Genomic DNA, 26,784 nt, shown 5'->3' with positions numbered 1-26,784 from the left:
ACTGTCATGGCTGCCATTTTACAGATGAAGAAACAGAGTGTCTAGGTTACAAGGCTTGCTAAGGTTATGCAGCTAACAAACCAGGCTGTCTGATTCTGAGAGGCATTACTCTCCACTGTCTCCTGTCATAGGACACACACAGAGCCATGTCCCATAATCCAAACCCTGGGCCAGCTGTGGGTCGAAATCCAGAAGGATCTAAGATTGTTCCTGCAGTGTAATGTGGCATGGTCTGTGACACACCTGGGGGAGCTGGGACAGCACACAACAACTGAACGTGTGAGATCTGACAATTAAGTTCACAATCTCATCTTAGAGAAAGTGCTACATACCTCATTGCTGAATATCACTATGGTCACTTTCAAAGTACTCCCCTTGGGAAGCTATGCACGGATGCGAGCACCTAGTCCACCCTTCAAAGCAATTTTGGAACTCTTTTTTCTGGAATGGCCATCAGAGCTGTCGACACATTTCCCTTGATGTCCTGAATGTCATAAAAATGTCTTCCTTTCAATATTTCCTTGATCTTCGTGAAAGAGTCATTGAGAGCCAGATTAGGTGAGTAGGGAGGGTGTTCCAATATAGTTATTTGTTTACTGGCTGAAAACTCCCTCACAGACAGTGCCTTGTGAACTGGTGCATTGTCGTGATGCAAGAGCCACGATTTGTTGGCGAAAAGCTCAGGTCGTCTAACTTTTTCATGCAGCCTTTTCAGCACTTCCAAATGGTAAACTTGGTTAACTGTTTGTCCAGTTGGTGGTACAAATTCGTAATGAATAATCCCTCTGACATAAAAAAAAAAAAAAGGTTAGCAACATCGTTGCAACAAGTTCACAAACTTAATTGTCACACCTTGTATTAACGTAACATGATACAATTAAATATATGTATATTTCTGCAGCAAAACAGACTAATATTTATGCTTAGAGGGCTAAATAAAGAACTATTACTAGGCTCAGCTCAGATGAGGTTTTATCACCAAATTCAGTCATTTTTTCATGCAAAATCAGTTCTCAGAATAAACAACAACTTTTAGTTTTAGAGCCTTTAGGATTTCTGCTAAAAGCATGTGTGCGTGGGGCACAGTGTTATAACTTACAGAAATGACAGCTCTGTGAGACAGGCAGTATAAGCCAGCTGGAAAAGAGGTCCCGCCATTTACCTCTCGGCCGGAGCCCAGACCTCAGGATTTGCATGCAGCCAAGGGGATGGACGCCCAGGGTGCAAACTTCCTCCTTGGCAAAGGAGCCAATGGCAGCTCGAGAGCAGCTGGCAACATGCAGGAGAAAGGTGATGCGCAAGTCCAAATCCATGGCCAGGTGAGACAAGATGGTGGTAACACCCAGCTTGATCGAAATGCCCAGCCACCAAAATGAAGGTGTTCGTTTCGGCTCTTACCGCGCCCTTCCTAGAGCAGGGTTGGGTTGGAAAACGTGGCCAGAGCCGGAGAAGTTAAAGATGGGAGAAACAGAAACTAATTTTTCTTTAAAAAAAAGAAAAAAATCCCCCTCGTGCCTGAGTCTTGGTCCTCCTGCCTCCATGCCCACTGAGACGTGGGCTCCTCCTCCCCGTGGGCTCCTCCTCCCCGTGGGCTCCTCCTCCCCGTGGGCTCCTCCTCCACGTGGGCTCCTCCTCCCCGTGGGCTCCTCCTCCCCGTGGGCTCCTCCTCCCCGTGGGCTCCTCCTCCACGTGGGCTCCTCCTCCACGTGGGCTCCTCCTCCACGTGGGCTCCTCCTCCCCGTGGGCTCCTCCTCTCACATGGGCTCCTCCTCCCCGTGGGCTCCTCCTCCCCGTGGGCTCCTCCTCCCCGTGGGCTCCTCCTCCCCGTGGGCGCCTCCTCCACGTGGGCTCCTCCTCCCACGTGGGCTCCTCCTCCACGTGGGCTCCTCCTCCACGTGGGCTCCTCCTCCACGTGGGCTCCTCCTCCCCGTGGGCTCCTCCTCCACGTGGGCTCCTCCTCCCCCGTGGGCTCCTCCTCCCCGTGGGCTCCTCCTCCCCGTGGGCTCCTCCTCCCCGTGGGCTCCTCCTCCCCGTGGGCTCCTCCTCCACGTGGGCTCCTCCTCCCCGTGGGCTCCTCCTCCACGTGGGCTCCTCCTCCACGTGGGCTCCTCCTCCACGTGGGCTCCTCCTCCCCGTGGGCTCCTCCTCCACGTGGGCTCCTCCTCCCCCGTGGGCTCCTCCTCCCCGTGGGCTCCTCCTCCCCGTGGGCTCCTCCTCCACGTGGGCTCCTCCTCCACGTGGGCTCCTCCTCCACGTGGGCGCCTCCTCCACGCTCTGCCTCAGCTCCTGTCTCATCTGCTCAGCTCCTTGGAAAGGCCAGAGCCAGAACTAGGCTGAGGGCACTGTGCAAAGGCGCCAGGCTTGGAGACACCATTTCTTCGTCTGCCACTCAGCGCGGGCAAGAGGCTTGGCTGTCATCTGCACCCAAGGTCAGGTTGAAACTCACAGGCTACAGCTTCTTCCACTTCTGCCCTAATTAGCTTTAAGATTCACTGAGAATCAAATGGCAGCAGAGGCAAGAAGAAGGAAATGATACAACCCCAGGTTTTCCTTGGAAAATTGGGAAAATAGTTATTCATTCATTCAACAAATGTTTACTCAGCCCCTATGTGTCGGGGTTGGGACACATCAGTGAACAAAACAGGGGAAGTCCTCGTCCTCACTAGAGACAGGAATCCCACTTAGATTCAGAATATCATTATGTGATATGTGCCTTGGGGGGGTTGGGGGGGATAGCGGAGTAAGGGAGGTCAGAGTGCCTGGGGAAGGTTTTAAGCAGGATGTCAAATTGAACAGCGAGTGGAAGAAGCAGGGAGCCATCCCGACAGTCTGAGGGGAGTGTGCCTGGCTAGTTCCAAGCACAGGAGGGAGGCTGGCGCTGAGTGAGTGAAGGGGAAGAAGATGAGTAAGTGGGTGTGGGTGTGGGGGATAGGAGACAGATTCACTCAGGGGCTGGTGACTTAGGGCTTTGTCTTTCACTCTGAATCAGAAAAGAAGACTTTGGACAGTGCTGAGAAAAGCCCACCAGTGTGTTGGTTAGAAGAATTACTCTGGTGTCCCCATCAGACTTGGGGAACTGAGTTAAGCGCTAAGCTTCTAAGTGAAGAGGTCCACTATGACCCCAAGATTTTACTACAGTAAGTATGGTTTGGAGAAGAGCTGGGAACCTGGAAGCCCCCTGAGGTGGCTGCTGGCAGTTCTGGCCTGCCGCAACCAGATGGTGGCACTATGAATGGGGGAACAGGGCATGAAACCCAGGGAATATTTTCTACGCATAATCCAGATGGGATACAGCGGATCAATAAAAAACAAAACAGCAAGGGCGAGCCATGACTTTCTGATCTGGGGATCTGGACTGTGGTGCATATCCATAAAATTCCAGATGTTCATCGACTGACAGAAACACTTCTTAGATGACCCACCCTCCACACTCATGCCAAGTGTCAAGTCCAGTTCTTACACAAAGCACAGTGCTGAGGAGTTCAGGCCTGGATTCATTCTCCCTGAGCCTGAAATCTGGCTGCCTCACAGTGTGGGGGTTTTATTTGCTATCTAAAATTTTTCTTTAAAAAAAATTTTTTAATTGCAAACACATACACACACACACCCAGTATCAAACAAAATGTGCACTCGTACACATTTTAAGAAAGGAAAACTGTATTAAAATTGTAATAATATATACCGATAATAAAAGATGAATACAAGTCACATTTGACTTCTGCAATTACAAGAGGTGCTCAAAGTGGTTACCATCAGTGTCCAGATACTTCTGATTACGGCGAACTACTGCTTGAGCAACATTGACCAAAGCGTCCACTTGGATACATTTTTTTTTGGCACCCCCCGGTACATAGATGAGTATGTATGTAACATAAAAGTTGCCATTTTCACCATTTTCAAGCATTCAACTCAGTGACATTAATTACATTCACAGAGTTGTGAGTGCTGTGCTTCTGTTTCTTTAACTTCAATAAGCCTCAGTTTCCTCATCTGTTATGGACGAATAATAATAAAACCTATGCCTGAGGGCAGGTGCAAGAATTAAACAGGATAATCCAAGTGAAACAGCACAGTGTCCATAACGGACACTCAACTCTTGCTTTACGCCTGACTGCTTGTCGCCTGCCTCCTGTGTCCTGCCAGTCACACTGGCCCTCGTGGTTTCCTCATCACCTCTTGCTGATTGACAGGCCCCCCACTCTTCCCTCTACAGTGCCACCGGAAGCAATTTGAAGTTGCCCAAGTTGGAATTTCCCAAAGAAGCTACTAGTAACATTAGTATCAGTAAAGCGGATTTATTGAACAGCCTTTTTAGCTTCCCTCCCCCCGACCCCCGTTTATGGCCTCATCAGAAACTCCAAAAATAAACAGATTCTTTCTCAAGCCGGACTCTTACCATGGCCTTGGTGCTCCCTTCTGCAGAAATCAAATGCAGCGATGGAAACTCCTTCACAGCCTGGCCCCACCATTTACCTCCAAGTGAGTCGGTCCTTCTGCAGGACATGGGTGGACCAGCCAACTTACAGTTCAAAAGTTGGCATCTCACCTAATTTTACTACAGGAAAAAGATGTCTTGGTTGGCAGACACAGGTTTCTGGATTGCTAGGAAACTGTATTTTCCTTGTAAACCATGACTTTTAAAGACAATTTCTTCACTCCTGAAAGAGCAAGGAGATAACAAGATGTTGGGCAGGTGGAAAGGGCCCGGGTTAAGGTGATGATGGTGGTGCTGATGACCCTGGAGAAGATGATGGTCTTTAAAAGGCATGAGAAGTAACATCAGGCTTAGTGCTTCTCTCAGACCTACAAGTATGAAACGTAAGCTGCAGACACCTTGAGGGTTTAGCTAAATACCAGACACTCAACCCAATTTATGCCTCCCTCCAGGGGTCAGAAGAATTTCTATCAGTTTATTCAGCCTCCTGCTTCTGCTGCGAGCCAGCCAGGAATGGAAATTTGGTCACTGGCTCCCCAGAGTCTGCTTTATGTCACTCTTACCTCCTTCCCCCCGGTCCCTGGCCTCTGGCCCCCAAGGCCTACCCTTTGCCAAGGTGCCCTCTCGTAGGTTTGCATGACCAAATATAACAAGTCCAAACTTATAAATAATAATTTATACTTGTCCGGTAACCTAAGGTTCATGGTTTGCTTTTGCATAAATTATCTGACTGATTCCTATCCTTGTGAGATGGATATACCCACTTGATAGGTGAGCAGATTGAGTGGCAAAAAGGTAAAGTGACTTCCTCAAAATCACACTGAGACATAGCACTGGAAGCTTTTCCATCTATACTGTAGCAGACTCGAAAGGGGGAAATTATCTGGTTAATTCAAAATACTGAGAAGAAGAGAGGCATTGAATTTCATCATTTTTATAAACATTGCCATGTGGGAAAGGTACTTAAATGAGATTCAGTATAAGTGGAGAGGATTATGCTGCCTGTAACCAACTACTGGGCCATGCGGGGCTGATTCATATAGGTTCAGTAGTGCTATGGCCTGTGGCTTAGAGGGTATTGTAGAGTCAACCCTGCCAGATACTGGTGATGGGGCTAGGAATTCCAATGGCCTGGGGCAAACAACAGCCTTTCCAGGAGTCAGGATGGGACACAGTTCCTAATAAGCTATAGTATTTCTTATGTATTCCAGCTCACTTGAGAGACAGAGAGAGCCTCTTGGCACGCAATATGTCATAAAAAGGAGTTTTGCAGCTATGGACTTCTCAGAAACAAGGTATTGTTACCCAGTGACCCTGGAGTTGCCGATACCAAAAGTTTTCAATAACATGGTGGCCCCCAAGGTCTCCCTGCTTTACCTTGGCACATCCCTGACATTCTTCCCCGTCTTACTCCCTAAGGCAAGACCCTAGAACAGGCTCTTCACAAAAGATTTATAAATGGCCAATAAACATATGACAAGGAGTTCAATTTCATGTCATATGGAAATGCAAATGAAACCACAAGGTGATGCCACTACACACCAAACAGAATGGCTAAAATGAAACAGACAGGTAACACTGAACCCTGGCAAAGAGATGGTGCAACTGGAACACTCACCTACTGCCGGTGCACGTGTAAACTGGTACAACCACTTTGAAACACTGATAGCATACACTTTATAACCCATTCCTAGGTATACACCAATAGAAATACTTCCATATGTTAACCAAAATACATGTACAAGAATCATAGCAATTTTATTCCTAATAGCCCCAAACTAGAAACAACTCAAAGCCCATCCAAGGATAGATCAATAAATGGTGGTATGGACGTCACCAAAATGGAGGCGTGAGGTGAGCCTCTGTAAAGCTCCCCTGGACTTTACAACTAATCGAACAACAATAACTCCGCAAAGGACTCCCTGCACAGCAGACAGCCAAGACGAAGAGGCCCACTACTGAATTCACCTAAAGGTGGGCGAATCTCGCGAGCGGGGGAGGAGGGAAGGGAGAAGTGCGGAGACGGAGCCGCGCGGGCGCAGGACGCAGACCTAGCTCAGTGCTCCAAGCTCGCTGAATCCCGGAACTACTGCAGCTGTGGGAGAGGGAAGGACTCGGACTGCTAGGGCTCCGCCTATGGCCCAAGGGCTGAGGGGGAAGCATATAACACGGCTGAACCCAATGCTCACGGCAGAGACCTCAGAGAAAAGACTGAGGGAAGAAGGCTGAAAACAGTGGTTTAAGCCCTCACTGCCAAGCAGAGAATGGAAACTTTAGGCACTGAGACTAGCCACCCCCTCCCTACCCTCCCAGAGCTCGCCCCGCCCCCACCTGCCCGGTGCTAGAAACAGAACAGTAGCACTGTCAGATCAAAAGAACAGAATATTTGCTGTTCTGAGAACTGTGGACCGCAGACACAGATTCGCAGCCCAACTAGTTCCAGCAAAGGTGAGGGAGCTGAGGACTGGCTGTGGTGGTGGTCGCTGCCATTGCTCTGGGCCACCTCTCACAACTCACCCCACCCCTGGCCCCACCTATCTGGGCAGATCCCTGCAGGAGTAAACTGAACTGCTGAAACATACGGGCTCTGAATCTGGTGCAGGAAGAGCTTTGGAACTTCAAAAGCTCTCTGCATACCCACTGGGACACTGCGCCCGCCCTGTGAACCAGGCGAACTATTAACAGAGGCAAAGCCCATCTCCCAGGGAATCCCCCCATTGTATGAGAAGCTGGAATAGTGCAGAGAAAACATAGCACTACCGTGTGAGAGAGGAAAAAAAGGCTGCAGTCGGAGAGAAAATAAAACATCCTACCTACCAACAAGTACTGGAAAACAAAAGAAAGACCTCTTCCTATCAACCTGTTGCAGCACCCACTCCAGTAGATGTCTAGGAAGAGAAATAATAAATCAGTAAATGCCATGAATAATCAAGGCAACAAGACAGCTCAGAAAGAAAGTGAAAAGTCTCCAGAAAAGGAACTTAAAGATATGGAAATATGTGACTTAAATGACAGAGAATTCAAGATTGCAGTTCTGAAAAAACTCAACGAAATGCAAGAAAACACAGCAAGGCAGTTTAATGAACTCAGAAACACAATCAAAGAACGACATGAGCATTTTACAAAAGAGATTGAAATTTTAAAAAAGAATCAAATAGAATTTCTGGAGATTAAGAAATCAATAGAAAAAATTAAGAATGAAATAACCAGCTTAGGTAGTAGAGTTGACCAGATAGAGGAAAGAATCAATGACATCGAAGATAGGAACCTGGAAATTACACAGATGGGAGAAGAAAGAGACTTGAGACTTAAAAGAAATGAAAGAATTCTACAAGAACTTTCTGGCTCCATCAAAAAGAGCAATATAAGAATAATGGACATACCAGAAGGAGAAGAAGAGAGAAGTGAACAGAGAATATATTCAAACAAATTGTTGATGAGAACTTCCCAAACTTGTGGACAAAACTGGATCCTCAAATCCAAGAAGCAAATAGAACACCTAATTACCTCAATCCCAACAGACCTTCTCCAAGGCACATTGTATTGAAGCTGTCTAAAATCAATGACAAAGAAAGAATCCTCAAGGCAGCCAGGGAAAAGAAGACGGTAACCTACAAAGGAAAGCCCATTAGATTATCATCAGATTTTTCAGCAGAAACTCTACAAGTCGGGAGGGAGTGGAACAAAATATTCAAACTATTGAAAGAGAGAAATTATGAGCCAAGAATAATATATCCAGCAAAGATATCCTTTAGATATGAAGGAGGAATAAAGACCTTTCCAGACATACAGAAGCTGAGGGAATTTTCTAATACACGACATGCACTACAAGAAATACCAAAGGAGGCTATTCGACCACCATCAACAGGGACAATTTGTGGCAACCAAAACATAAAAAGGGGGAGAGTAACCAGAATATGGGAATGGAGAAAGTAAGCGTGCTGAAGAAAATAGAATACTCTAAATATCAAACTTTCTTTTACATAAACTTAAGGGTAACCAATAAAAAAAATCCAGAACTGAAATATATACTGTAATAAAAGAAGAAACAGAGGGAAACATCATAGAATACCACCACACAGAAATAATAGACAACAACAAAAAGGCAAAGAAACAATGGAGACACAGCCTTACCAGAAAACTAAAGATAGAATGACAGGATATCCTCACATATCAATAATCACCCTAAATGTAAATGGACTGAACTCACCAATAAACAGGCACAGAGTAGCAGATTGGATCAAAAAACTAAACCCAACAATACGCTGTCTCCAAGAGACACATCTTAGCTACAAGGACCAGCATAGACTCGAAGTGAAAGGGTAGAAATTGACACTCCAAGCAAATGGTATCCAGAGAAAATCAGGTGTAGCCATAATGATATCAGATGAAACAGACTTCAGGGTGAAAAAGATAACAAGAGACAAAGATGGACATTTCATAATGGTGAAGGGGACTGTACAACAAGAAGACATAACAGTCATCAATATTTATGCCCCCAATCAGGGAGCACCGAAATATACCAAGCAACTACTAACAGAACTAAAGGGAGAAATTGACCAAAACACAATTATACTAGGGGACTTAAATACATCATTGACAGCTATGGATAGATCATCCAAACAGAAAATAAATAACGAAATAGCAGCCCTAAATGACACATTAGATGAAATGGACATAATTGACATATATAGAGCACTTCATCCTAAAACATCAGACTATACATTCTTTTCTAGTGTACATGGAACATTCTCAAGGATAGACCATATATTGGGACATAAAATCAGCCTCAGCAAATTTAAGAAGATTGAAATCATACCAAGCATATTCTCTGATCACAAGGCTTTGAAATTGGATATCAACTGTAAAAAGAAAGCGGGAAAAAACACAAATACATGGAGATTAAACAACATACTTTTAAAGAAGGACTGGGTCAAAGAAGAAATTAGAGGAGAGATCAAAAGATACATAGAAACAAATGACAATGAAAATACATCCTACCAAAATTTTTGGGATGCAGCGAAAGCAGTTTTAAGAGGGAAATTTATCTCATTACAGGCCTATCTCAAGAAACAAGAAAACTCCCAAATAAATAACCTCATGTTACACCTTAAAGAACTAGAAAAGAAGAACAAGTAAAACCCAAGGTCAGCAGAAGAAAGGAAATAACAAAAATCAGAGCAGAACTAAATGAAATAGAGAACAAAAAGACAATAGAAAAAATTAATGTGACAAAGAGCTGGTTCTTTGAAAAGATTAACAAAATTGACAAACCCTTGGCTAGACTTACTAAGATAAAAAGAGAGAAGACACTGATTAACAAAATCAGAAACGTAAAAGGGGAAGTTATCACGGACACCACAGAAATACAAAGGATCATCCAAGAATACTATGAAGGACTATATGCCACCAAATTCAATAACCTAGAAGAAATGGACAAGTTCTTAGAAACATATAGCCTTCCTAGGCTGAACCATGAAGAACTGGAAAATCTAAACAGACCGATCACCAGTAACGAAATTGAATCAGTCATCCAAAACCTTCCCAAAAGCAAAAGTCCGGGACCAGATGGCTTCACTAGTGAATTCTACCAAACCTTCAAAGAGGATCTAATACCAATCCTGCTCAAACTCTTCCAAAATATTGAAGAAGAGACAGTACTCCCTAACTCATTTTATGAGGCCAACATTACCCTGATACCAAAACCTGGTAAGGACAACACAAAAAAGAAAACTACAGACCAATATCTCTGATGAATACAGATGCAAAAATCCTAAATAAAATTCTAGCAAATCGAATACAACAATGCATTAAAAAGATTATTCATCACGACCAAGTGGGGTTCATCCCGGGGCACAAGGATGGTTCAACATCCAAATCCATCAATGTGATACATCACATAAACAAAATAAAGGACAAAAATCATATGATTATATCAATTGATGCAGAAAAACATTTGACAAGATACAACATCCATTTATGATTAAAACACTTAAGAAAATAGGTATAGAAGGAAAATACCTTAACATAATAAAGGCCATATATGACAAGCCCTCAGCTAATCTCATAATTAATGGTGAAAAACTGAAGCCCTTTGCTCTACGTTCAGGAACATGACAGGGCTGTCCCCTATCACCTCTGCTTTTCAACACAGTGTTGGAAGTCCTTGCCAGAACAATCAGGCAAGAGAAAGAAATAAAAGGCATCCAAATTGGGAATGAAGAAGTTAAATTATCACTCTTTGCAGATGACATTTTGCTATATATAGAAAACCCTAAAGACTCCACCAAAAAGCTATTAGAAACAATCAATGAATACAGTAAAGTTGCTGGCTACAAAATCAACGTACAAAAGTCCATTGCATTCCTATATACTAACAATGAAATCTCAGAAAAAGAAATACAAAAAGCAATTCCTTTTGCAATTGCAGCAAAAAGAATAAAATGCCTAGGAATAAACTTAACCAAGGATGTGAAGGACCTATATGCTGAAAACTGCAAGACATTTTTCAAAGAAATTGAAGAAGACACAAAGAAATGGAAAGACATTCCGTGCTCATGGATTGGAAGAATCAACATAGTTAAAATGGCCATATTACCCAAAGCAATATACAGATTCAATGCAATCCCCATCAAAATCCCAATGGCATTTTTTAAAGAAATAGAACGAAAAATCATCAGGTTTGTTTGGAACCACAAAAGACCCCGAATAGCCAAAGCAATCTTAAGAAAAAGAACAATACTGGAGGTATCACACTCCTGACTTTAGCTTGTACTACAGGGCTACAATAATCAAAACAGCATGGTATTGGCAGAAAAACAGACACATAGACCAATGGAATAGAATTGAAAACCCAGAAATAAAACCACATAAATATGGACAGATAATTTTTTCACAAAGAAGCTAAAAACATACAATGGAGGAAAGACAGCCTCTTCAATAAATGGTGCTGGCAGAATTGGATAGCCATGTGCAAAAGAATGAAACTGGACTGCTATCTGTCACCGTGTACCAAAATTAATTCAAAATGGATCAAAGACTTAAGCATAAGACCTGACACAATAAACTGCATAGAAGAAAACATAGGTACTAAACTTATGGACCTTGGGTTCAAAGGGCATTTTATGATTTTGACTCCAAAGGCAATGGAAGTAAAAGCTAAAATAAATGAATGGGACTATATGAAACTTAAAAGCTTCTGCACAGCAAAAGAAACCATCGACAAAATAAAGACGCAACCAACTGAATCGGAGAAGATTTTTGCAAACAGTGCCTTCGATAAGGGGCTAATATCCAAAATATACAAGGAACTCATGAAACTCAACAACAAAAAAACAAACAACCCAATTGAAAAATGGGCAGAGGACCTGAAGAGACATTTCTCCAAAGAGGACATACAAATGGCAAATAGACATATGAAAAAATGCTCAACATCACTAATCATCAGAGAAATGCAAATAAAAACCACAATGAGATATCACCTCACCCCAGTCAGAATGGCTATCATCAACAAGACAAATAGTAACAAGTGTTGGAGAGGCTGTGGAGAAAAGGAACCCTCATACACTGTTGGTGGGAATGCAGACTGGTGCAGCCATTATGGAAGGCAGTGTGGAGGTTCCTCAAAAAATTAAGAATAGAATTACCATATGACCCAGCAATCCCTCTCCTGGGTATCTACCCAAAAAATCTGAAAACATTGATCCATAAAGACACGTGTGCTCCAATGTTCACTGAAGCTTTGTTTACGGTGGCCAAGACATGGAAACAACCAAAATGTCCTTCGATAGATGAATGGATAAAGAAGTTGTGGTATATATACACAATGGAATACTATTCGGCAGTAAGAAAAGATGATATAGGAACATTTGTGACAACATGGATGGATGTTGAGAGTATAATGCTAAGCGAAGTAAGTCAGACAGAAAAAGCAGAGAACCATATGATTTCATTGATATGTGGTATATAAACCAAAAACAACAAAAGAACAAGGCAAACAAATGAAAAACAAAAACTCATAGACACAGACAATAGTTTAGTGGTTACCAGAGGGTAAGGGGGTGGGGGGTGGGAGATGCGGGTAAGGGGGATCAAATATATGGTGATGGAAGGAGAACTGACTCTGGGTAGTGAACACACAATGTGATTTATAAATGATGTAATACAGAATTGTACACCTGAAATCTATGTAATTTTACTAACAATTGTCACCCCAATAAATTAAAAAAATAAATAAATAAAATAAATGGTGGTATATTTAGACAATGGAATATAATAAGGCAATGAGAATAACAGATTTTTGCCCCACACAACACAGATGCAGCTCACAAAGATAATGCTGAGAGAAAGAAACTAAACGCATATCACCAAAGGATGTGTATAGTGCATGTAGGTTTACTTATATGAAGTTCAATGGTAGGCAGTAGTGAAGTATGGTCAGCATAGCAGTTACCTTTCGGGGAGGGGCATAAAGTGGGCGTCGAGGTACTGATAATATCCTGTTTCTTAATCTCAGAGCTGGTTAGCTAGGAGTTTTCATTTTATGACAATTCATGAAACTACAAGTATAGTGATGATTTGCTTACTTTTTTGTTGCATGTAATACTTCAGTGAAGGATTTCAAGACTCTAATAGTTTAATAGAAAACAGGGTAAGTATTTTTTAAATGGTGATGGTTTAGAATTGTATAGACAACCTGGCATATTTTCAAGTTGATGACTAGAGTCATAGGCAGTTGGAAACAGCTTTTAGATGGACTGGCCAGGGCGCTGCAAATATGAACAAATAGTCTGAACAGGAGTCAAAGGACAGTGTGGATGGTAAGTAGCAGGAACAGCCTGTGGCTGCCTGTTGGTCTGCCCACTCCTGCCCTTGCGAATATGGATCACTGCCCCAAGCTCCCTTCCAACATAACGGACGCCTTTCTCATAGGCCCCCCCCAGGGGTATCTGCGGAGGCAGGTGTCTGCTGCCCATATCCATCCACATCTTCTACTCGTTTATCAGTCCATCAGGTATTTCCCAAACTAGGTCCCCAAAGGTTCCCTGATGGACGATTTCTGGGGGTCCATGAATAACTTAAGTTTGAGAAATCCTGAACAAGAAGTCCAAAATTTTGTTCTAAACATCAACAAGGGATACAAAGACACGTAAGCAGAGTCCCTGGAAAATCATGTCCCAATATGCTGTCAAGTAAAAGAGCGAGTTACAAAATAATATGTGTTGTACAATCTCAATGTTGCTAAAATATGTATATGTACATAAAAGCAGTGGAAGGACACACCAAGATGGAAAAGCACAGCAGAGGAGCCGCTGGTCACCATGGCCCTGAGGACATTCCCCGGGGTTCCTGAGGAGGTCCTCGGTGCTTGGTGACAGCCCCATCTCCCATTCTACGTAAAAGTTTGAAAACTGCAGCTAGGTCAGGCCCCCACCCAAAACCCCATGCAAGCTTGTTTGGTCATGAGTCCAAAGATGAACACAGGAATGGCTGCTACGTCATTTGCAGGGCCCAGTGCAAAATGAAACATGGGCCCCTTGTCAAGAATTTCAAGATGGCGATTGCAAAGACTGAATAGACCAACAATGGTCAACAGCCAGACTAGATAGAAAACAGAACTCAGACCCACACAGCCTGCAGCAAACTGCCCAGGAAGCTAAGTCCTTATCTACAATAACCAGTCCAGAAAAGTAGCCTACTTTATATAAATTATTCTTGTAGAAAGTCAGACTTCCATCCAAACAACCCAAACAATAATCTCTGTAACAACTGGCCCCAAAGAGCCAGGACTTGATCAATAACTGACAGCCTTCCTGATTTTTTCCTGCTTCTAAGTTAGAACAAGCCAGAAAGAACTCAATATGCGCCCCTAAGCAATCACACAGGATGCCCGCGTCTGGTTAGCCCATCTCCACCTGCCCCCGGGGCCCAGGGCCTCCGCTCAGGGCACACCTGAAGCCTCCTTCCCTGTCTCTACTCCTCTGTCTGCCCTTGAGTCTCTGCTCCCACGCCCTAGCAAGCTCGGAATAAACAGCCGAGCTTTGCTTATTCTCGTTTGGTTGGTCTTCGTCTATTTCCACAGAGCCGTAAACCAAGCCCCGGGTACTTCAGAGCATACCTGTCATAGCCACATGTCATGAAGCCGACCTTGGCACGAACAGTACAAACAAGCGGACTGCTGCCCTCTGCAGGGGCTTTGAATCATGCTCCAACTGGCAAGCCAACAAGCCTTCAGGAATCCAGTCTCCTCAGGGGGACCCTCTCACCGGTCTCTCTGGGATGTCCTTCCCAGGCTGCTGGGTCTGGCAGAGTACTGCCTGGCAACCCAGTGTCAGACAGAAAGCCCATGTTGTGCCTGGGGTTCCTGGATTGAGGCGTCCCCACAGAGCACCCTCAGAAGGCCGCATAGAGCAGCAGTGGGGAACAGCTCCCTCCTACCGTGGGCGGTTCAGCTCTGCTGAGCTGGCCTGCGGGGCTGGGAGTCTTGGCCCGCTTAAGATTAGTTAGACTTCTCAGGCACCAGGGGGCGCTATGGCTTCCCAAACAGGACTCAGGGCCCAGGCTTCATTTCAGGCCCAGGGCTTCCCATAGGGCACAGATCTTTAGTGAGGATTTACAACCAGGCCCCTGGGGGTGCATGCCCTGAAGGAGTTCACGTGCCAGAAGGGAAATATATGTTATCCCTAAGTAATGGGCATAGGTGGTTTGATATCAGAGCTGTGCAGGGTCTGATGGAGAACTGGAGCCCCATTTCTTACTAGCTGTGTGACCTAGGGCACGTTACCTAACCTCTCTGGGCCTCTCTATCCTCCTTGGAACACAGGGATTAATGATGCTTCCTTTCTCGTGGGTGATGGGGTGGGGCAGCTGAACAATACCCATACCTCATTTATAAGCCCAGGTCCTGGGGGTGGTTAGTGCTCCGTAAACACCATGGTTATGGTGAGAACTCTGTTGAGGGCGGAGGGGACAGCCAGCCTGGGGCTGAGGTAGTGGGGTTTGGAGAAGTAAAGGGAAGCTCTGAAAAAGGATTTGAATTGAACTCTAGGGCAGATGGAGGGAAGGCACAGGACAAAGATTCTTTCGTTTTCTAAATCAGGAGGACACATTTCTTATACGTCTCCCCCCAGAGCAAGCACCACTCTTGTTTGCTTCAATCCATAAAATGTACCGTCTTTGTTTTCTTTTCCAGTGATTTTGTGTAATGCCATCTTCTCAACCACCTTCTGGCAGCAAACTGTCATCCATCCCTCTGGTTTCTGGAAATGGGGCTGGACCAGGTGGTATGTGCCACATGCCTGTTACCCAGCCCAGAGTAAGACTAGTTGTAAATTCGCGTTACACTTAATTAAACATAAACAGGCCATTGCGCTAACTAATTTTGAAAGTTAGGGGAATGAAAGCACTGGGTCAGAAATCGGAGAGGTCTAATGCTCATGTTTTAATTGAAATCGTTGAACCAATTTGTAAGTCTGTTCCTTCAACTTCCATTTCTCAGATGGAAACTGCACTGGGATGGGAAACGGCTCCATCCCAAGGCTGTCTCACCCCATCAAGTCTTTTTTACATGTTGGATGAGTCAATAGGAAAATTGGCATGTGATACTCTGAGCTATTTTATGTAAAAACACAAGACGTAATTGTTATTTTCTTGACACTGTATGGCCATAGTTTTTAGCTCACAATTAATGGGCCAACTATGTTTTTCTAGTCCGTATTTCAGAGTCAGTCTTTCTAGCAGTGTTTACAACTGAGCATTCTGTCTTAGTTTCCCAAGGGCAAACTGTAAATTTGCCCTCTGCTTGGCCCATGTATTCGTTCTGATCATTTCTCTGCCTCTCCCCCAGCTCACCCGCTTTCCCTTTTCCCTGGGAACCTTTATGGGAAGACGAAGAAAATGCAAAATAATCTTGATGAATGGGGAAGCAAGACAGAGAACATCCATAGCACAAATACAGTGGGAAGCTGTCTGAGGAGAGCGTGGCTGTGTTTCTATGACACCTAACACACACAGGAGCACCTCCCAGCAGGCAAAGGAAGAGGACACAGGTAACTGGCTGTGGGCATTGCTGTCTCGGATGAAACCACACTGACCTTGGGGGTCAGTTTTGAGGTTCTGGACCCAGCACCACCACATGCCACTCCCATGTCTGCAGGAAAAATAGAAAGCATTCCTGCCTCTCACGGCCTCCCTCACAGAGCTGATGGCGACTGAACAAAGAAGCTCTGTGAAGCATGAAGCTCGTCACAAGTAGGAGCCTTGGCATCACTGTCAGTGCCACGCAGATGTTATGGGGGTCATGCCACTGCAGACACCTGCTCAGGGAGCACGGCCGTGGGCAAGGCAGCCGGGGGCAGAGAGGGAGGGCATGACACCGACCCCAGAAAGAAAGGCAGCACAGGAGGTAGGGAACAGGGGTCTTGCACCAGACTGCCTGGCTTCACATTCTATCCCGACCCCGCTGCCCCTGGAATTCCCATGGATGAGTTAGAAAACGTCCCCATGCCTCAGTTTCTTCATCTGTGAAATGGGGTTGATACTAATAACAGCACTTATCTTGCAGGGTTGTGGTAGGCTTCCATGAGTTAGCCATGGACTGTGCTTGGAGTGGTGCCTGGCTCTTAACAGGTACTCAGCAATTATCGTTATCTGGGGCCAGGTCATCTGTTTTGCATCCTGCCTCGACCAGCTACCAGTTGTATGACTGGGACACGTTGAGCCTTTCTGAACTTCTGTTTTTTTCTGTAAAATAAGGAGAATAGTTCTTTCACTGCAGAGAGGTTCAGAAAATTGTATGAGATGTCTCTAAAGTCTCTCCCGGCTACTCCACCTCCATGACAGACTTCCGCAGAAAACCTTTAAAAGGCAAATGTAGCCAAGAAAGGGGGTGGGTGGAGGCAGGTGCAGGGAGAGATTCTTTGATCACAAGCAGCCTTGGGTCTGGCCTGGCCTCAGAGCGTCTGTGGGCCCAAACATGGGGGATTTCTGTGTACAACTTGGCAGATTCAGAGCTTCCCAGGTCCTGCTGGGTTTGGCACCTCCTGGGTCCCCTAAGTAGCAAGCTGAAGCCATGCTGCCTTCTAGGGGCCTGGGAATGGTCTTGTTGCCCACACAACCAGAGACCCTGTACTGGGCAGTTCCCCCAAGGAATGTTTTGGACGACCCAGGAGAGGCTGAGCACCATGGGCCACCCTGGCCCAGAGCTGGGGAAGCCCTGAACTGCACCCTCACACAGGGGTCACGACTGCTGATTCAGTTTGTGTTCCGCCAGGACCAAGCTGGGCCTCTGAGAGGCACTGACTCAGACCCACTCTCCTAAGCAGTTGCGTTGGGCCACCTCCTCACTGCCTGTCATGCAGGGTCTCTGCTCCCGCTCCCCGCACAAGAACGCAGGATATGGTGAGGCCAAAAAGACACACCAATGAAGCCATAGATGGGGGAGTCATACCACTATATTCTCACTGGTGGCTAGTTGAGACACAAAAGCAAACATCTGCCAGTAGCCCAAGGAGGGGCCTTCCTGCACCCCTGTCTCGCTGGCAGCCAGGGGAGACACAGGAAGTAGGATCCACATGATCTGCAATCCACAATCCACTTGCTAACCCCACTTGCTAGCCGCAATCCGCCGTCTGCTTCTCTGCCAATCAACCAATCCCCTAGCTTAGCCACGGCAGTTATATCAGTGGCTAATGGCTAACCTGTAACAGCTGATGGCCAACTAATAACCGAGTCAGCACCTTTCCATGTGAAGCCGAGAGCCTGGAAACTGCTCTCCGGGACTCTGTCCCCATGGCAGTGTGGGGACAGAGTCCCAGAGAGGGGTTTCCAGGCTCTCGGCCTCACATGGAAAGGTGCTGGCTCAGGTAGTGGATGGTCATTAGCTGTGACTAGTTGGCCATCAGCTGTTATCGGTTAGCCATTAGCCACTGATGTAACTGCCGTGGCTACGCTAGTGCGGGCTGCGGATTGCAGAGAAGTGGACAGCAGGTTGCGGATCATGTGTCTCCTGCTTCCTGTGTCTCCAACCCAGCCGCCAGTGAGACTATAGTGGTATGACTTCCCTACCTATAGCTCCATGGGTGTCCCTTTTTGGCCTCAGCATATCCTGCGTTTTTATGTGGGGAGTGGGACCAGAGACCCCGCATGACACCCTGCATGACACACATGCAATCACGTCTGAGACCAACAGTGAACTGACAAGATTAGCAGAATAGCAACCATAAACACCCAGTTCCCAGAGTCAGTGGGGAGACCTGCTGAGTCCAGCTGTAAAATCCAATCAGAACTGACCACCTCCATCACGGCCTTTAATCTGTGTCCCAGATGTAAGAAGTTCTAACCTGTGGCTGATACAGGAATTAAAACACTAATCATGCTCATGTGTCAGTTTAGTATTTTTATTCCGCTCCATATGTTTATAACCATGGGCATCTGTTTCAAGCTCCCCTCAGGAGGCAGTTAGCATGCGCCTTAGGGGTACGACCCTGTCTTAGCCCACCTAGGTGTGAATCCCAGCCTCATTCCTTATTAAGTGACCTTAAGTAAGTTACTTACTCTCCTCCTGGCTTTTCAACATCCCGGGAGCCTTGGTAGCACACACAGCTTTTTCTCCTCCTCTTGTTCGGTCACTGCCATCATCTCATCTCTCTGCCATCATCTCACTGCATGGCCGCTCCTCCTCATTCACTGGTGACCTCAGCACCCAACTCACTGTTACTTTCTCCGCCATTACTGCCACCATGTGTTCTGGTGATTTTAACAGCCACACAGATGAGCCATCCAAAAACCCTGGCCACTCTGTTCCTCACCGACTTAACCCTAGTGATTTTCTTTCCCCAATTGCAGCCACCACCGCCACAGTTACACCAGTCATCAACTTACATAGTCACTGCAAATGAGCCTCTTGGGCACCGCCTCTCCCTATCTTTCCATCCAATTCTAAAATTCCACAATGCTCCACCTTCTAGTCCACTGACCCTGTCACTGTTTTACCACTTTTTCCAACCCCCTTGGCCTCTGTCTTGTTGGAAGGGTTTGACAAAACGCCAATCCAGATTAAACCCAATGCTCCACCTAAGCCACCCCACACCCAAGCAGCCTGAGAAAATAATTCCATTAATTGGACTCACTTTAAGTTTGTACCACAGATCTCCAGTGGACCTTCAATGCTAACACTTCCTTAGCAAATCCACGTTCTCATTCTGAGGCGACCATTTCACTCCTCTCCACCCCCACCCCCACCCCGCTGAAACCTTAGCACCTATTTCATGGGGAAAATTGTCCTGCCACCAGTTTCACCACCAGCCAGCATGTCCCCTGATGCTCCTGTTAGGATGGAAGAAACATCCTGCTTCAACCTAAGGCTGACCCCTTTGGTCACTGGGTCTCAGCCCTTTTTGCTCAAAGATGTCACTCTCACATATGCTCCCTCTTCTCTCTAGAATGGACAATTTCTCCCCCTTTAGTGGATTACTCCTATGGATGTATAAATATGCCTTTGTATCATCCATCCTTTTTTTAAAAAAAAGCCTCCTAATGTCCATGCCCTCCCCCATACTGCCACCACTCTTGCAGCAAAACTCAAGCATTGCCTACATTTGGGGTCCCCACTTCCTCCTCTCCCATCCTCTCCACACCCACTCCCACAAGGCTACGGTTACAATACCTCCGAAAGTTCCTGTTGGTGTCACCGTGGACTTTTTTAAAACTAACAAACTAACAGTCATCATTTTAATGCATCGTTTCTATTTTAAATTCACAAAAATGAAGTCCTTAAAAATTATGTGGAGGCTGAAAATTGGGAATCTTGATTTGAAAATCGAGGTCTATGGTCACCAATATTTGGCTAGAGAGGAGCTTGCTGATTTGTAATTGTTATTTTCAGTGGGCGCAGGCCTGGACCAACAATGAGTTTTTCTATAGAGAAATGTAATCTGAGAGTCAAATAACCAATCTGCAAAATTTGGAATACAATGCATTGGTGAACAAATTCAATACACTGTAACATTAAAATTTTAGGATAATTCATCATTTACATTTCAAGCCAGTGTCTACTTTGCTGTATATTTGGCAATCGAATCATCAGATCTTACCTGAGCACCTACTGTGCGCCAGGCACTACGCTAGACACGTGGGTACAGGGAAATAGCCAAAATGGACATGATCTCTGATGTCACAGAATTTATATCTAATTGAGACAATAAAACAATGAGTACCAAAGTAATACGTAACTACAAACTGTGACGTCTGATACAAAGGGGAATCCGTAAGAGAGACTCCTAAAATGACAGTCGGCTTTTCTGAGGAAGAGACATTTAGCTGAGAAATGATGAGTTAAGGAAGCATTAACCTTGAGAAGGGTTAGGAAAGGACATTCTGGCACAGGGCACGTCCCAAAGCTCTGGAGTCGAATCCAGTTCCTTCGAGAAACGGAAAGAAAGCCAGTCTGAATGAGGCTGCGAGATCCCTGAGTGACGCTGGGGAACAGTGCAGGGCGGAGCCTGCAGAGCCTTAGAGGACACTTTAGAAGTTGCAGTTTCCTCTAAATGCAACCACTGACTCAGTTTTCCCAGATAACGGCCAATTCTCCATCACTCCCTTTCTCCACTGCCGGGCGGCATTGACATGGCTGCTTCCTGACCTGGGCCTCCTCGGGCCAACCCGGCTGTCTTTCCCAGTCTCCTTTGTTGGCTCCTCCAGCAGGGAGGAAAGGGCTCTACACACCGGGCAGGCCCCACAACAAGGTCTCAGCCCTTTCACGACCCACACGCTAGGAAATCTTGACTTTGCAGCCCAAAAGAACAAATATATATATAATATATATATATATACATCCCCATCCTTGACACCTTTTTCTGCAACAATTAGGCAGCACAAAATAAGTGGTGGAAAGAAAAAAGGGAAGTAACATATTTATCCATGTTAGAAAGTTTTGCAGCATCACTTAAAATGGTGACAATTGTTAGTTTATAGCAGCCATCTAATTGGGCTCCTAAACACCCAGTTCTATTCTCTAAACAGTGCAAAAAGTATAATTTAAAATAATAATGTTCACTCTGCAAGAGGAATCAGGAATACAGACATGAATAAAAAGTCCCTCAAGTTTCCAGCTGGGTTGGGGGCCCATGAGAACACTGGAAGCTGGATGGTAGGAGGCACAAACCACAACGCTGTCTCCTCCCTTTACCATTTAAAACAACATCCATCACGTCAGTAGCCGCGTTCTGTAGTCATGTCGTGGGACGCATGTATCATCCATACAGCAGTAAGCACACGGTACATTTTGTGTCTGGCTGTGCTGTGAAGTCAGTCCACCGCACGCACCTGTGGAAAGGTGACATTTATGAGCTGTAATGGCCTATTTCTAACCTGCATGGGCCATACAGACCCAACTTAGCATCTACCACTCAGCCAAATGTGACTTTCTTAAGGCTGAAATGTGGCCTTGAGGGATTCATTGTTTCCATGAGCAATGCAGAAAGGGAACTGGGGTACAACTGCCCACCATCATGTACAGAATTACGTAGGGGTGAGCATCTTGCGTGTGAAATGGACTACCACTGAAGGTCATTTTTAAAGAAAAAAAAATACATCCATTTTCAATGCATCTAAGGGAGCAGCTTTTAACGTTTTTCACTGCCCAAAATGACAAACATTTAATACTGAAAAATAGCATCTACAGAAAGTAATGGTTCTCAACCTTAGTGGCCACAAGATCAGGTGAGTTTGTTAGAAATGCAGACCTGGGCCCTATCTCCACATTGATTGAGTGCGCTTGGGTGGCACCTACAAATTGGCATTTTTAATCACTGGTCCAGGCAGTTCTGATGTGGTCGTGTGCACTTCACGGAAATGCTGTGTGAGTTCACTCAGAAATTGACAAACATTGATTACCTGCCATACTAACAATTCATTTCTTAGAACCTTTGGAAAGTTGAGAATTTCTGAACTGAACATTCCTCCTAAGAGTTAAAATACTATTTTCTTCTCTAATATATTCCTTGCTCTCACATTATAAGGTTTTTGTGAACTTGACTTAGTGGAATCCTAAGTATTATCTCTCTCTCTGCTCAGTGAGAACTAAAAGTGGTATGTAATACTTGTAAACAGTCTACAGATAATTGTCACAACTTAAAGAGGTGCCAAAGGAACTGACTTGCCCAAGGTAAAATCATACAAGCTATGATTTCAGTTATAGCATCATCTAGAAGTAAGTATTTAGCACATGTCTGCTTGCTGGACTTTTTCAAGAATGGGAAAATATTTAGATTAATTCAGATATATATAGGTTCCCCTACATATGGCATTTATAAACTCAAGACGATACCATAATAGTCTCTTCACATTTATAGTCAAGTGTTCTGACTAAAGAAGAAAAAATGTTTTAGCATTTTGCTGAGTGTAAAATTTTTATTTTGGAAGAAAATCAAGAACAAAATGAAAAAACTTGGAAGCCAGAGAATTAGAAAGACTATTATTGTCACAGTCTTATTAAGTCTAGGCAAAAAAAAAAAAAAGCAGCTATTTAAATTTCTAACAAAATACAATTTTGAAAAGCAGCACAGAATACTGTAACAAGAAGGGCTTATCTTGATCAGGTGTCTCATATCTCAACCACAATGCTCTATCAACACCCTGCATTTAGTCCTCAGACCCTGAGAGAGGTACTCAATTATCCCCAATGTAGGAAGGGCAGGGCCGAGTTCCACCCAGTCAGTAACTGAAGTTCATTCATCTGCCCAGGGTCCTCCACATCCCCACTCGTTTTGTTTACTAAATTCAAAACACAAATCCAGCATCTGCTAAATATACTAGTCTATAGTGATCAAATTGGTTCTAAATATTAAAAGCAAAGTTTCTACCGCTATGGAAGGCAGTGTGGAGGGTCCTCAAAAAATTAAGAATAGAATTACCATACAACCCAGCAATCAATCCCTCTCCTGGGTATCTACCCAAAAAATCTTTATGGAGAAAACATTTATCCATAAAAACATGTATGCTCCAATGTTTATTGCAGCTTTATTTACGGTGGCGAAGACATGGAAACCACCAAAATGTCCTTTGATAGATGCATGGATAAAGTTGTGGTATATATACACAATGGAATACTGTTCAGCAGTAAGAAAAGATGAAATAGTACCATTTGTGACAACACGAATGCATTTGAGATTATAATGCTAAGCAAAATAAGTCAGACAGAAAAAGTCGAGAACCATATCATTTTACTGACATGTGGTATATAAAACTGAAAACAAGAAAAGAACAAGACAAACAAATGAAGGAACAAAAACTCACAGACACAGGCAATAGTTTAGGGGTTACCAGAGGGTTAGCGGGGAGGGGAGGTTCTAGAAGATGTTCATGGTCTAATGTATGGTGATGGAAGGAGAACTGACTCTGGGTGGTGAACACACAATGGGATTTATAGATGATGTATTACAGAATTGTACACCTGAAATCTATGTAACTTTACTAACAATTGTCACCCCAATAAACTTTAACTTAAAAAAAAAAGCAAAGTTTCTAATGGTGTAGAAATTACAGCATATATTTAAAAATACAATGATAAGCACAATTATTTGTTCTATACTTCTTATTAAAACTTAAAGAGAGGCTCAGGCCAGTTTAAACTTTTTCACTTTGATACAAATCCAGTTCCTAAATATTTGATGCATCATATTCATTAAAAGCATTAGTGAAAAAATTATCAACCTATAATTAGGACCAATTCACACTGTTACTTTAACTCAGTGTTAAGGGAAAGTGAGGTACATCAGTTAGAACTATTTCTGATCCCTGGTTCAGGAGGACAGAGTCTGGAAGTCTCAGTTCCAATTTACCCTGTGCTGGAACCACAGACAGCAAAGGTGCACATACCAAAAATATCTTTATAAATTGAATCCTGAAGTCACATGGGATGGATTACTGTCTAATAAAGAACTGGTTGATTACTGTGAAATTGTAATTCACTCTAAAAACAAGCTATAATTCTGTGTCCCCCAAATTCATCAGCTGTTTAAATGTTATGCGGTAAATGTGCACTGCATTCACTCTAAAATACTCCACACATTACAACCTATAATTTCTCCGTAATGTCATCCGACAGTTCACCTTTCTCATTCACAAAAGCTAACTTCAGGCATTCTGCACTATGCCATGAACGCTGACCAATCATAAACAAACATTTATGTAAATTAAATGTTAATCGTGGTTAAGGCCTGCAAGGCCACAGGCTCCCTAGCATGGTCTGTCTCCTGTAGATCACAGTTCTAAACTCCACACTCCTGCGCACAACAGTGGCTTCTCATCAGCTTTCCTTTCAAAACCAATAAAGATCAGACCAACTGAGACACCTGGAGTATAGAAAGAGCAATGTACCTAAAATCCCAGTGTTAATAGCTACCTATTAAAGAACCAGACAAACGACACAGCAATCCTGCAGTTACACACTTACCTGTAATGGTGTATCTTCCTGCCCAAAGATACTGTAAGCTTTAAAAGTGATTCTTTCATGTATCAGTGAACTGCGATTAGAATTCATACATAAAGTAGAAACTCAGTGAACGTCACATGAGAAGACTATTCAACTTTAGGAATGAGCGTTAGGAAATCAGGAGTGGCTCGTCTGCACTAACGCTAAATTATGTTTAGTTGACCCCTATTTCTCATGTTCCCAAGGAGTCAACCACACAGACAGCCTTATGTCCTTGACCAATTCTAAACAGAGGAAAAACACACTTCTAAACACTGCTGATTCAGAAACTTCAGAGCTCAAATACAGCACAATGAGAAAACAATCAGTCGGTGTCGAGCAGTGGTTTTGCTATTTAGATCATAAAGATAGTATCCATCTTTGGTTCATTTAACATCACAGTAAATCAGTACAATGTATTTTGAAAACATAATTTTGAAAGCATTCTGGAGACCTAAAATAAATTAGAACGTGGAAAATGGAAAATAGGAACAAATGTCTACATTTTAAAAATACCAAATGCATCCAAACTTCCAGTGATGAATGACTATTTAAATGTCATTTCTTCCTGATACAGGAATGATTCCTGATACCTATCTTTTGACAGAAAAGACTGAACTTTTTCTTCACATTCAATTTACGTTTTCCTAAAACACTAGTTCTGCATACAGTAATAAAAAGAAATTTCAGCAAAAAGTCTATCACAATAACTATACCACTAAAAGAAGAGGCAGAGTAAGAAAAAAAATAAAATTTACTGTTTATTTTTTTTCTACACAAAATTAAAAGTGGTTCAAGACATCTTAGCCTATCTCTTGTTTTTTTCTGACATAACGAAAACATACAAAACAATGGCAAGCTAGACTACGAGTCTAACTCAGGGTCAAGTTTTTCCACTTTAATGACTATATCTGGAGCTCCAGCAGCAGCTCCAGCTTGTTGGCTCTCTGCCTCTGACTCGGACAACACCTCTTCCTTTATTTTTACGGGCTTATTACTGGCCTCCTCCTCTTCATCTGAAGACTCATCCAGCTCCCACTCATCATCTATGTCCATTTCAAATACTCTCACATGACGGAGATTGGAGCTTAACTAAAGAAAAGGCAAATAAAGAATTTTTAAATTAATGGCTTAAGTTATATATAAGGAATCAGAAATCAGAAGTTCAAACAAAGAATAATTTTATAGGAGAATTGTTTTCCCATCAGTTTACAACAAAATCACTAAATTCAGGCTTCATTTTGCATAAAAGGATCTCCACATACAATACCAACAATTTCATAATTAAAATCTAGAACTGTTATTAATTGCTTAGTAAGCTTTCTCAGAACAAGAAAACTAAATAGCTGAGGAGACTAATAAGGTTATAATCAATAAAAGCAATGTATCACAAAATGTTTGCACAGATCTAAAGTCACTTCCTCCTACGTTTATAACTCTTAGTCAGGAAACAATTTGTACATACTTACCACACAGGACACTTTTCGAAAGCCATTCCCAGCAACATATTGTGCTTTCATACTTTCCAGTAATCGCCAATGCTTCTCGAAATGCATCGTACGGGTGGGGATCGCACCCCACTGTTCATCTAGCCTAGAGAGGGGAAAACCCAACCCAGGCGTGAAAAGGGGATCTTCTCCCCGGTTTACTAGGCGTGGTATCAGTGTCAAACATGGGTTCGATTTCTACCAAATTTCCATTTCCAATATAATTCTACCAGCCCTGGTATAAAAAAGCTGTGTGCTATATTCTATGAAAATACTGCAATTCCAAATAGGCAGAACATCATCTTATTAAAGTTTCTGATTCCCTTTCAAGGAAAACAAACACTTTTAAATTAGAGAAGGGATCTGCTTACATTTAAATCTCAGTCAACTAA

General features: G+C 43.8%; 1 protein-coding gene and 1 long non-coding RNA gene across 4 annotated transcripts in view; both read right to left on the bottom strand.

Moving 5' to 3' along the window:
* LOC109453841 (uncharacterized) overlaps positions 1-1,637 on the bottom strand; it is a 58,025-nt gene extending 56,388 nt beyond the window's left edge. Inside the window, exons 1-2 of the long non-coding RNA XR_012492819.1 lie at positions 1,163-1,637; positions 333-785 (exon numbers count right to left, since the gene is read on the bottom strand). This is a non-coding gene — a long non-coding RNA (uncharacterized LOC109453841). The remainder of the gene's footprint in view (positions 1-332; positions 786-1,162) is intronic.
* A 24,016-nt stretch (positions 1,638-25,653) lies between these two features.
* ANAPC4 (anaphase promoting complex subunit 4) overlaps positions 25,654-26,784 on the bottom strand; it is a 35,089-nt gene continuing 33,958 nt past the window's right edge. For all 3 annotated transcript variants that reach the window (XM_074321960.1, XM_019743882.2, XM_019743881.2), the window contains 2 exons: positions 26,375-26,498; positions 25,654-25,997 (listed from right to left, as the gene is read on the bottom strand). In XM_074321960.1, the coding sequence (XP_074178061.1) occupies positions 25,770-25,997; positions 26,375-26,498 (352 nt within the window). In that variant the 3' untranslated portion in view covers positions 25,654-25,769. The remainder of the gene's footprint in view (positions 25,998-26,374; positions 26,499-26,784) is intronic.

This window comes from Rhinolophus sinicus, linkage group LG02, assembly GCF_036562045.2.
Source record: "Rhinolophus sinicus isolate RSC01 linkage group LG02, ASM3656204v1, whole genome shotgun sequence".
In the NCBI taxonomy this organism is placed as follows: Eukaryota; Metazoa; Chordata; class Mammalia; order Chiroptera; family Rhinolophidae; genus Rhinolophus; species Rhinolophus sinicus.
Note: the sequence above shows the minus strand (reverse complement) of the source record. Positions and strands in the feature narration are given on the sequence as shown.